Here is an 11,809-nt window from a genome sequence, read left to right as displayed (position 1 = left end):
GGAACGGTTATACTTTTATTGCAAAGCTATAGATGCAGTAACACAGGCACTGTTAAGAATGGTGGTAACCCATTGAACATAATAGGATATAGGGCAGTGATGGCGAACCTTTTAGAGACCGAGTGCCCAAACTGCGACCCAAAACCCACTTATTTATCGCAAAGTGCCAACACGGCAATTAACCTGAATACTGAGGTTTTACTTTAGAAAAAACAACTCATACATTAACTTAAGATCATCCAAACAAAGTAAGGAAAGCAATCCCAAATGCTTTCATTTACTTAAAATTATTTGGCAGAGAATTCGACACTTTAATGATGGTCTAGGCCTGGCTGGGGTGATGGCACGCGTGCCCACAGAGAAGGCTCTCAGTGCCACCTCTGGCACCCATGCCATAGGTTCGCCACCACTGATAGGGCATTAGTATGCACCCCCCATGGCATGGGCCAATTAGCTACCCTCCCGCGCGCGGGACCAGCTAGGAAACCGTTAGGTGGCGAAAGCTGGGAAGCATTAGTCTCTCACGGTACACAGGAGACTTCCAGACAATACATCCTCCTCCTGCACATCTGTAGAGATAAGCATTTCAGCACAGGCAGAACAGCAGAGATAGGAATGCAATAGCAATTACCAAGACACAGAACGAACTCCCCAACCCCCATGGCAGCATAGCTGACACCCAGCGCGTGCACTGGACTCCCCAATTGCCCTCTTACCGCAGGGGCAGGCCCCAGATCTGCTCCACCCCTGAGCACAGGACTAGCAGTGGGGCCCTCCTGGGTCTTCGGCAAACTCCAAAGATCGCTCCTGTTACTCGTCTTTCCTGTCAAGCTAGATAAATTGTTTGTTTTTTTGGAGAGGGAAGAGGAAAGTGGGGGGCATTGTGATGCCAGCATCCAGTTGGGGCAAACAATAGAAGGCCACAGCCCCGAAAATAGCACAAAACGACACATAGGAAGCTGTCATGAACAAGCGCTCTATAATAATACACAGTGCAAAAATATCAGGAAATAACAAAACAGATGTGATAATAATCCACCAAAAATGTCCTTAGTGGATAGAAGATGAATGACTCCTCAGAGATACAGGCTGCAAGGCGAGTAGAAAAATGGTTGACGAAGGATAATGATCCTTCCTGTTCCATGATCTATGGGACTTCTCTCAAAGGCACCTTTTCATTGAGCCTGCCCGCTTTGAGAGAAATCCCATAGATCATGGATCAGGATCATTATCCTATCAGGTTGGAATGATTGCTACCGATGAGATTAGACAAAACTCCGTGTTATATGTCTGATGTCATCCAGAAGAACTGATGTTGTTCAGAGGAGGTTTCTTCGAAACGGAACTTGACTCCGGGGATTTTCGTCAACCATTTTTCTACTCGCCTTGCAGCTTATATCTTTGAGGGTTCATTCATCTCCTGTCCACTAAGGACTTTTTTGTGGATTATCATCACATCTGTTTTGTTATTTCTGCACTGTGTATTATTATAGAGCGCTTGTTCATGACCGCTTCCTATCTGTCGTTTTGTGCTAGCCTCCAGTTGGGGCCTGGGGATCCCCTGGAATTATACCTCATCTCCAGACTAGAGAGATCAAGTTCCCCGGAGGAAATGGCTGCTTTGGATCTCACTTGGCATCAGCCTCATTGGTGTTAAGATGTCGAGAACTGAAATCCACGTAATCTGTGTTATTAAAGGGCAGTGAAATGATGTGAAATGTTAGGCAAGCTTTTGAACTCACCAGAACATTTGGCTAAACGTCCAGCCATTTTTGATGCAGGGTGCCCCCAATAATACACAGTGCAGAAATAACAAAACAGATGTGATGATAATCCACAAAAAAGTCCTTAGTGGACAGGAGATGAATGAATCCTCAAAGATATAAGCTGCAAGGCGAGTAGAAAAATGGTTGACGAAAATCCCCGGAGTCAAGTTCCGTTTCGAAGAAACCTCCTCTGAACAACATCAGTTCTTCTGGATGACATCAGACATATAACACGGAGTTTTGTCTAATCTCATCGGTAGCAATCATTCCAACCTGATAGGATAATGATCCTGATCCATGATCTATGGGACTTCTCTCAAAGGCACCTTTTCATTGAGCCTGCCCGCTTTGAGAGAAATCCCATAGATCATGGATCAGGATCATTATCCTATCAGGTTGGAATGATTGCTACCGATGAGATTAGACAAAACTCCGTGTTATATGTCTGATGTCATCCAGAAGAACTGATGTTGTTCAGAGGAGGTTTCTTCGAAACGGAACTTGACTCCGGGGATTTTCGTCAACCATTTTTCTACTCGCCTTGCAGCTTATATCTTTGAGGGTTCATTCATCTCCTGTCCACTAAGGACTTTTTTGTGGATTATCATCACATCTGTTTTGTTATTTCTGCACTGTGTATTATTATAGAGCGCTTGTTCATGACAGCTTCCTATCTGTCGTTTTGTGCTAGCCTCCAGTTGGGGCCTGGGGATCCCCTGGAATTATACCTCATCTCCAGACTAGAGAGATCAAGTTCCCCGGAGGAAATGGCTGCTTTGGAGGCTGGACCCCAGTGTTCCCTCTAAGCTGAGTGAGTGTGAGCCAGCTCACAGTTTTTCAGCCTCCACCTCACACATTTTTGCCTTCGCTCAGGAAGGAGGGCTCCAGTGCAAAGTAATTTATGCAGCAGCCAGACCGCTCGCTCACCACTTTAATGCCCGTAGCTCACAAAGCAGAATTTTTTGCTCACAAGACTCCACAGCTCAGAGGGAGACTTGGCGGACTCTATGGCCACTGCACCTAGCTGAGGTCCCCGTCCTCCCCAGGCTCCACCCTAAAATCTCCAGGGGATTCCCAACCTGTATCTGGCAACCCGACCCCGCCTACTCCCCACCAATGCCCCCTCCTCTAAGCTGTGGAGTCCTGTGAGCAAAAATTCCACTTTGGGTGCTACGGGCATTAAAGTGGTGAGCGAGCGACTTGGCTACTGCATAGATTAGTCTGCTCTGGAGCCATCCTTCCAGAGCGAAGACAAAAATGTGTGAGCCGGAGGCTAAAAAACTGTGAGCCAGCTCACACTAGCTCAGCTTAGAGGGAACACTGCCGGTGGCCAGGAGGGTCCCGGTAACTCTAGTGGGGTGGCTCTCAGCGTCACTCAAATGCTTGGGGGGAAAGTCCACACCAGATGAGGGGGTGAAGCTATTTTAGCCAAGGACCAGGGAAGTGAGGTTATCGCTGTAACAGCAAAAGAAGGGGTAAAGAACCCGTTCCTGTCCAAAGCTTGATCCTCCTCCTCCTGTCCCCATATTTCTGGTTCCATCCCAGCCCGACCAACCCAAATTCCAAATTAAAAAAAACAACAACCACAGAACTCTTTAGTCCTTCCAATGAGCGCTGAGGCTCTTTCTCTGGTCTCCAAGAGAAGAAGATTCCCCAATACGGAATTTCTTTGTGACCCTTTTTTGAAAAGGAGATACCTGCACTCCCGTTTGGCTGTGCACTGTTGAGGACTGGCAAGGCGTGCGCGTGAGGCAGAATGCCTTCCTGCCTCGCTCCTTGGCTCAGGCCCCTCTGGCCTCCTCTCCTCTCCCTGCAGATCCCCTGGTCCACTACCTGGCCTTAACCCCGGTGGTCGACGGAGACTTCATCCCCGACACCCCCGACAAGCTCTTTGCCAACGCCGCGGACATTGACTACATCGCCGGCGTGAACAACATGGACGGGCACTTCTTTGCCTCGCTCGACATGCCGGCCCTCAACCGCCCCCTGGTGAAGATCACAGCGTAAGGAGGAAAGATCGGTTTGCAGGACCGGAGGAGGAACTAAGCCAGGTTTCAAGAAGCTGAGTTGCAGTCCACCTTTTGGAAGCTGGCTTATTCAGCGAGCAAGTTCGCCAGCCTGGGTTCCTTGGAAGAAGAGTGGGATCAAAACGCAGTAGATGAGACTTAACCTGACATTACGTGCTGACAGTCTGAGCTCCCAGGCGTACATTGAGCAACCTGGGGCTTCAGGGACGCCAGCCCCTAGGGCCCCCCCCCCCCGGAGGCAGTGTCACTGGGCTGGGTCTGATCAGCAATCTCGTATCACTCCCCTTGTCGTGTCCGCTCTGGCAGCCATGTGTAAACCACAGTTTGACAAACTATAGTTAAGTTTCCTTATACGCAGGACTATTTTTGGGCAGGGATGCACAGGAATGGAGTTCCGGCTGGCTTCAGAGCTGGCCACGCCCACTACAGCCAAAACCTTTGCGCGTGCGTGGCTACAGAGGAAAGGCCTGGAGAGCGACCCCCCCGGCGACTGCAAGGTGGGCAGGCCAAGGGGTGCCCTGGAAGGATCGGGGAGGCATTTAAATGCCTCCCCGTGCCTTCCCTGACCTGTCCAAGGGCTGGCTTGCCTGGGCTCCCTGCAGCCACGCGGTGCCCGGGCGAGCCAAGGGAAGGCACGGGGGTGTGGCCTATTATGCTAATGAGCTGTGCTGTCAGGGGTGTGGCCTAACATGCTAATGAGTTTCTGCTGCTGGGTGTGGCCTATTATGCTAATGGGTTCCTGCTGGGCTTTTTCTACAAAAAGAGCTCTGCTTATACGTAGCCTGGCTGGAGTTCTGAACTGAACAAAGGCCAAGAAGAACTCCTGCCTCTGGAAGGGGTACCCTGACTCTGGGTATCTAATTTCCGTAGGCAGCATCTGTCGGCTGTGCAAAGCTGCAGAAAAGGATTAGAGAGATTCATGGTGGATAAGTTTACTAGCCCTGGTGACCGAGGGGAACTTCCACATCCAGAGGCACGAAGCCTCAGAATCCCAGAACCGAGGGAAGGCCTCGGCCTCCATGCCCTATCCAGAGGCACGAAGTCTCAGAATCCCAGAACCAAGGGAAGGCCTCAGCCTCCATGCCCTGTTGGGGGGCCCCTGTGTGAGACAGGATGCCGGATTATATGGACCCCTGGTCTGATCCAGCAGGGCTCTTCTGATGTTCTTATCCTCCACATTCAGAGGCACTAAGGCAGTTTTGTGTAGTGGTTAGAAACGCGGATTCTAATCCGGGAGAACTGGGTTTGATACCCCACTCCTCCACATGCAGCTGCAGGTGTGACCCTGGGTCAGTTACAAGTTATTTCAGAGCTGTTCTCTCAAGGGCAGTTCTCAAAAGAGCTCTCTCAGGCCCACCGACCTCACAGGGTGTCTGTTGTGGGGAGGGGGAGGGGAAGGAGACTGTACGCTGCTCTGAGACTCCCTCAGGTAGTGAAGGACAGGGTAGAAATTCAGTCTCCTCCTTTTTCTTCCCTTCTGAGGTTCTTATGAAGGCCTCGGCCTCCATGCCCTGTTGTTGGCCCTCCAGAGGAACTGGTTGGGCCCTGTGCGAGGCAGGATGCTGGACTAGATGGACTGCCGGTCTGATCCAGCGGGGCTCTTCTGATGCTCTTGTGAAGGCCTCGGCCTCTATACCCTGTTGCTGGACCTCCAGAGGAACTGGAGGGCCACTGTGTGAGGCAGGATGCTGGACTAGATGGACCACTGGTCTGATCCAGCAGGGCTCTTCTTATGTTCTTATGAAAGGAGGACAAGATTGTGGTCTTTGTGATGAAAGATGAAGATGATATAGGCTAGAAGCCATAGCAAACGGACACTTGGGAGAGGACAGGAATCTACAGGCCTTGTGTGCCCAGTTGGTATCTTTGGGCCACACAGGCGTTACTTGGCCCATCGTTGTAGACGAGTAACCGTCTGTTCACTTTCCCCTTTCTTCCAGGTGTGGCCACCAACCTGACTCCCCTGGTGGTTTATGGTGTGGTAGACCTTTATGGCATGGCTGTGAAGGTCACCATCGTGCACAACCATAACCACAGTGACCGCCTCCGGCGTAACAACGCCATCATGAGGGCCCTGTCGCCAGACGTGGGGCGCCGCGCCATCGATGCTGGGAGTGACCCGGAGCCGGAGCGCCTGCTTTTCCACCCAAACTGTGGGCAGAAGGCCGCCATCATCAACGAGGGACGGACCGCTCTACGGCCCCAGTATGCATCCTCAGTATCTTCAAGGCCTCCGGCTAAGAGAAATATCTTATGCTGGAGACCTGCAGCCCTTTATCGGGGGAGGAGAGGGGCCGTGGCTCAGGGGCAGAGCATCTGCTTGTCACGAAGAGGGTCTCAGCTCCCGTCCTCAGCACCTCCGGTTAAAAGGGACCAGGCAGTAGGTGATGGGAAAGGACCTTTCTCTGCTTGAGACGCTGGAGAGATGCTGCCAGTCTGAGTGGGCAGCGCTGCCGTTGATGGGGCCGATGCCTGACCCGGTATAAGGCAGCTTCATATACGCGTTCGCCGCCCGCCGCCCTCTCTCAGCCCCGCCCTCTTTTCTTTCTCTCCACTTCTGCCAGCAGGAAACATGTCCTGTTGGCGCAGGTCCTGTGCGAGGTGCTCTGCCGGCCAAACTAAGTTTTGCTGCCCTTGCAGAAGCAGCTCGGTTGCTCGCACCTTCGCTCTGGTTAGAATGTTCGTGGGCATTCCATGGCAACGCAACAGCTTCGTCAATGGCAGGGGGAGGTTTACGGGGAGGGTGACACTCAGGTTCGTGGCCTCCGCTGAGGGTCTGTGTGCCCATCGTGCCAGCCCTGGCAGTCCACACCTGTGTGCTTCAGCCCTAGGGCAGTTCTGTTTTGACAGGCCCGTGTGCAAACAGCACTCCCCACCACAGTAACGGAGCTCTCGTGTCTCTCCTACTTGAGCAGTGCCACAGATGATTTCAACCACGGAGTGGTCTTAAGCAACCGGCCGCTGCGCAACGGCGAGGTCTTCCAGGTGCGCATTGACAAGATGGTGGACAAGTGGGCAGGTTCCATTGAGATCGGCGTGACCACCCACAACCCCACTTACCTGCAGCTGCCTTCCACCATGACCAACTTGCGGTCAGGTGAGACCCCTCCTCCTCAAAGTTGTCTCCTGGGGGTGGTGGGAATAAGTGCTTCGTCGAATGCCGCTGTTTTGAACCAACGGGACTAGTTGTGGGGTAATTTACTTAACCGCACTCCCTGGGGAAGGGTGGGGTGACAGAAGGGGAGCAGACGCGGTGGCAGATCTTCATTGTGTGGTCTCCTTTGTGGTTGTCCCAGAGTTGCTGCTGTAACTTTGAGGTCAGTTTGGTGTAGTGGTTAGGGATTCTAATCTGGGAGAACCAGGTTTGATTCCCCACTCCTCCCCATGCAGCTGCAGGTGTGACCCTGGGTCAGTTACAAGTTATTTCAGAGCTGTTCTCTCAAGGGCAGTTCTCAAAAGAGCTCTCTCAGGCCCACCGACCTCACAGGGTGTCTGTTGTGGGGAGGGGGAGGGGAAGGAGACTGTACGCTGCTCTGAGACTCCCTCAGGTAGTGAAGGACAGGGTATAAATTCAGTCTCCTCCTTTTTCTTCTCTTCTGAGGTTCTTATGAAGGCCTCAGCTGTTGCCTCCTGGCCCTGGGCTTCAGAGGTTTGCTGCCTCTGAATATAGATTCATCATGGCTAGTGGTCAATTGGTGGACCTCTCCTCCATGAATGCCTCACCCCTTCTTTTAAAGCCATCTGTGCCCATGGCCATCACTACCTCCACTGGCCGTGAATCCCAGAGTTATTGAGTACAGAAGTCTCTTGTCTGTCCTGTACCTGTTGCCCATCTGCTTCATTGGCTATCCCTGAGCTCCAGTAATCTTTTCCATTTTTATTTTTTTTAGGGAAGACGTGTATCGTGTGATTCAGGGGCTGACCATGGAGAAGGGTGCAGACGGGGCACGTGCCGCCTTCTCGCTGTACACCCAGGTGTGGAGCGACAGCGTCACCCAGGAAGTCATGAAAAGGACCGTGGTGGATCTGGAGACTGATTATATATTCCTGGTGCCCACCCAGCGGGCCCTTGAACTCCATGCCCAAAATGCCAAGTGAGTGCTACCGGTGGGCTTGAGGGTGTGTGCGTGTGTGTGGGGGGTACTCTTCCTGTGTGCCTCTGGGTGGGACCCACCGATCACAGCACCCCCAGAGTCAGTCACAATCTAATCTCCAGGAAGCCTCTGAAGAGGGAGCTTCTTTTGAAGGGGAGGAACTCTGAGACTCCCCCCCCCCCCTTGGGAAAGCTTTAATGGGAAAGCTTTGACTGAAATATAGTCTGAACGTTGTACTGCTTAAAGCGGGGGTCCCCAACATGGTGCCCCTACCAAATGTTGTTGTTTTTTTGGTGGGTGTAGCCAGGTACGGCTTTGGCTCAGCAAGGCTTCTGATGGGCCACTGCAGCCGCTGGATTGGCCTTGGGTCAGTCATAAGTCCTTTCAGAGCTGTTCTGTCATGAGCAGTTCTCGGGAGAGCTCTCTCAGCCCCACCTCCCTCACAGGATGTCTGCTGTGGGGAGGGGAAGGGAAAGGGATTGTAAGCCACTCTGAGACTCCTTCAGGTAGTGAGGTGCGGGGTATAAATCCAATCTCTTCTTCTTCTACCTCACAGGGTGTCTGTGGTGGGGAGGGGAAGGGAAAGGAGTTTGTAAGCCACTCTGAGACACCTTTGGGTAGTGAGGGGCGGGGTATAAATCCAATCTCCTCTTCTTCTTCTTCTACCTCCCAGGGTGTCTGTTGTGGGGAGGGGAAGGGAAAGGGATTGTAAGCCACTCTGAGACTCCTTCAGGTAGTGAAGGGTGGGGTATAAATCCAATCTCTTCGTCGTGTTCTTGATTAGCTGCAGATTTTTTTTTTTAAGAAACGTTGCTTTGGTAGCAGCTGCCACCACAGCAGAAGATTGGCTCTTCCCTGTGTGACAGAAGATAAGCTGTGGAGGCTGTTTTGTGGCCACCGTGTTGCATCAGAATGCCAAATGTGCCCACAGGCTCAAGAAGGTTGGGGACCTCTGGCTCAAAGGATGCCAGCCACCCTTCCAAGCCAACCCCGACTCCCTTTCTTCCTTGCCCTGTCCTGCCCTTGCTTTGCCAATGGGATCCAGCGTGCCGTCTTCCAGCCAGTTGCTTCTGGGCACGAGGGAGGTGGCTGTCCCTGCCTGTTCAAAGCCCTCTGATGTCCCGCTAGAGGAGTTCTTGTTAGTCATTGACTTTTATAGCAGTCTGTGGTCTTCCCCTGGCTTGCATGCTTGCCCCCCCCCCCAGCCATTAGTTCAAAATACAGCCTGTGGCATGTGTGGTTTTTAGAGTGACTGAGCTCTTGGGAGGATCCTGTGCCATTTTGGCTTAGCCTCTGTGTGGGGCCTCCTCTCCAACACACAGTTTTCGCATGGGCACCTGTGCCCGTCTGCCTCTCCATCTCTGTGTTCCCCCCTCTCTGCTTTCAGGAGTGGCAAGACCTACAGCTACGTGTTCTCCCAGCCGTCTCGAATGCCAGTTTATCCCAGCTGGGTTGGGGCGGACCACGCCGACGATCTCCAGTACGTCTTTGGGAAGCCCTTTGCCACGCCCCTGGGCTACCGGGCTCAGCACCGGACCGTCTCCAAGGCCATGATCGCTTACTGGACCAACTTTGCCAGGACGGGGTAAGAGATCTCTCTCGCTCAGGGTGCTCTTCCGGCTGGGCACCAGCCCTCTTCTGTTCCTACCGGCCTCCGGTATAATCTCAGAGCAGTCGGCTCCCCTCTCTAGCTTGGCTTTTCAATCTGAAAATCAACTTGGCTCCGTCCGTCTTGAACAGAGAGAGAGGTCCAGGGAAACGAAGTCTCTCTGAAGGGAGACAGACATCCAAATGTAGCTTCTCCTCTCTCTTTTCAAGCTCCGGTGGGGTCCCTGTGATGATACTAAGAAACCCCCACTTAAAAAAAACTCCCCTTCTCCCCCCCCCCATGTTCTCAGCAAGGCTCCAAATGTTCATGCTGTGTTTTTAACAAAAGGGGGGGGGGCGGTGTTTCAAAGTGGCCTTTGCACTTGTCCCTTCAGTAATGAGGTCAAGCTTTCCCATGGCTGAGGGAGGCGAGAGACCGCCATGGGAACAGGCCCATTTCCTTGTGTTTCAGCTTCCTGCTTTTTCAGCCGAGGGTGAAACTCCAGTTGCAGTGAGCCACAGAGAAACAGATGTCTGCAGCGGATCCAAGGGGGGCCACCTCCCCTTCCTTCCCGAGGGCATTTCACAGAGTCCTTCCGGGGCCAGTCTTTCCCCCCTCCCACCTTGACTGCACCTTTTCCCTGTGCCAAAGGCACCTGGTCCCTCTTCCAGGTCTGCCAGCCTCCCTCTTGTGGGACAGGCAAGCGCTTTTGTGGCCAGCAATGCTCCCCATAAGCTGTGGCGCCTTGTGAGCAACAATTCTACTTTGTGAGCTACTGGCATTAAAGTTGTGAGCGAGCGATTTGGCTACTGCATAAATTTAGTTTGCTCTGGAGCCCTCCTTCCTGAGCTAAGGCAAAAACCTGTGAGCCGGAGGCTAAAAAACTGTGAGCTAGCTCACACTAACTCAGCTGAGAGGGAACACTGGTGGCCAGCCCCCATTTTCAGGGGAAAAGATGTGTGGGGTCTGTGGAAGAATCTCCTGGCTTGTCAAAAAACCCAACAAATCTTCTGATGCCTCTCTTCTGGGAAAAGGGGCTGGCACCAGCAGGGGGCAGTGGTGGGCATTTCCTAAAGACCAGAGACGGCTGGAGGGCCATGCCTGAGCCCCACTGGCCCCCACATGGCTGTCTTGCCCCTGCCACAGGCAGACAACGCTTGCAGGAGGAATCTTGAATGCCGTCGGCTTACGCCATGTTGGTGAGAATGAAGCAGCCGGTGCAGAGGTGCCAGTAGAGAGACCTCCGTATCGGAACTGCCCCTGGCTGCTGGACCACGCCACCCTTTGCTGCAGCGTCAGTCACAAGTTCTCTCAGAGCTGTTCTCTCAGGAGCAGTCCTCGAAAGAGCTCTCTCAGCCCCGCCTACCTCACAGGCAATGCTCCCTCTAAGCTGTGGAGTCCTGTGAGCAAAAATTCTACTTTGTGAGCTCCTGGCATTAACGTTGTGAGTGAGCAATTTGGCTGCTGCATAAATCAATTTGCTCTGGAGCCCTCCTTCCTGAACTCAGACGAAAATGTGTGCCTGAGGCTTAAAAACTGTGAGCAAGCTCACACTAACTCAGCTTAGAGGGAACACTGTTCACAGGGTGTCTGTTGTGGGGAGGGGAAGGGAAAGGAGATTGTGAGCCGCTCTGGGGCGCCTTCGGGTAGTGAAGGGCGGGGTATGAATCCAATCCCTTCTTCTTGTAGGGACTTCTGGCAGGGGCAAGGCAGGCTCGGTCCAGCTGGAATGGTGTTTTCTTGCTTCACACACCGCCCCCACCCCCCGATCTTGCTTTCTACTGAGCAGCCGTGTTTCATTTTGTCCCGTTTTCTTAGTGACCCCAACAAAGGCGAATCCACCGTGCCCATTGGCTGGGTCCCCTACGATCCTCAGCAGGGCTACTACCTGGACATCAACAAGGACATCAACTATGACTCGGTGAAGCAGGGCCTGAGAGCGCCTTACGTGCAGTTCTGGAACGTCGCCTACCGCAGCCTTCCCAGCGCGGCGAACACCACGGAGCTCGAGTAGAACCAGTGGTCCGAAACATTAAATTTGGCACAATCTCCGCCTGCTTGTGTGTTTCCTCAAGGGTCTGGGCAGTAGCTGTCCCCTTCCGGCTGCGCTCAGATCGCTCCATTTATCAACACCTTACAGATACACCCTCTTTGGGGCTTGTGGATAAACCGCTTGTGATTGAAGAGTGACACAAAGTCAGGGTAGTAGTCACGCAAACATTCTCGTGGACTAGAAAATGAGGATCAATCTTTGACAGTGGGTATGATTCAGAGAGGATAAGTCTATCGAATGGCTACTAGCCATGGTGACTGAGGGGAAGCTCCACAGTCAGA

General features: G+C 52.8%; 1 protein-coding gene across 1 annotated transcript in view; it reads left to right on the top strand.

Moving 5' to 3' along the window:
* The window catches only part of CEL (carboxyl ester lipase), a 25,929-nt gene extending 14,417 nt beyond the window's left edge, over positions 1–11,512 (top strand). Inside the window, exons 8-11 of the mRNA XM_015413978.1 lie at positions 3,583–3,769; positions 7,684–7,887; positions 9,275–9,472; positions 11,294–11,512. Of these exons, the coding sequence (XP_015269464.1) occupies positions 3,583–3,769; positions 7,684–7,887; positions 9,275–9,472; positions 11,294–11,489 (785 nt within the window). The 3' untranslated portion in view covers positions 11,490–11,512. The remainder of the gene's footprint in view (positions 1–3,582; positions 3,770–7,683; positions 7,888–9,274; positions 9,473–11,293) is intronic.
* The last annotated feature ends 297 nt before the right edge of the window (positions 11,513–11,809 follow it).

This window comes from Gekko japonicus, unplaced genomic scaffold, assembly GCF_001447785.1.
Source record: "Gekko japonicus isolate JY-2015 unplaced genomic scaffold, Gekko_japonicus_V1.1 scaffold2029, whole genome shotgun sequence".
NCBI classification, from domain to species: domain Eukaryota; kingdom Metazoa; phylum Chordata; class Lepidosauria; order Squamata; family Gekkonidae; genus Gekko; species Gekko japonicus.
The sequence above is the reverse complement of the archived record's forward strand: the minus strand, read 5'-3'. Positions and strand labels throughout refer to the sequence as shown.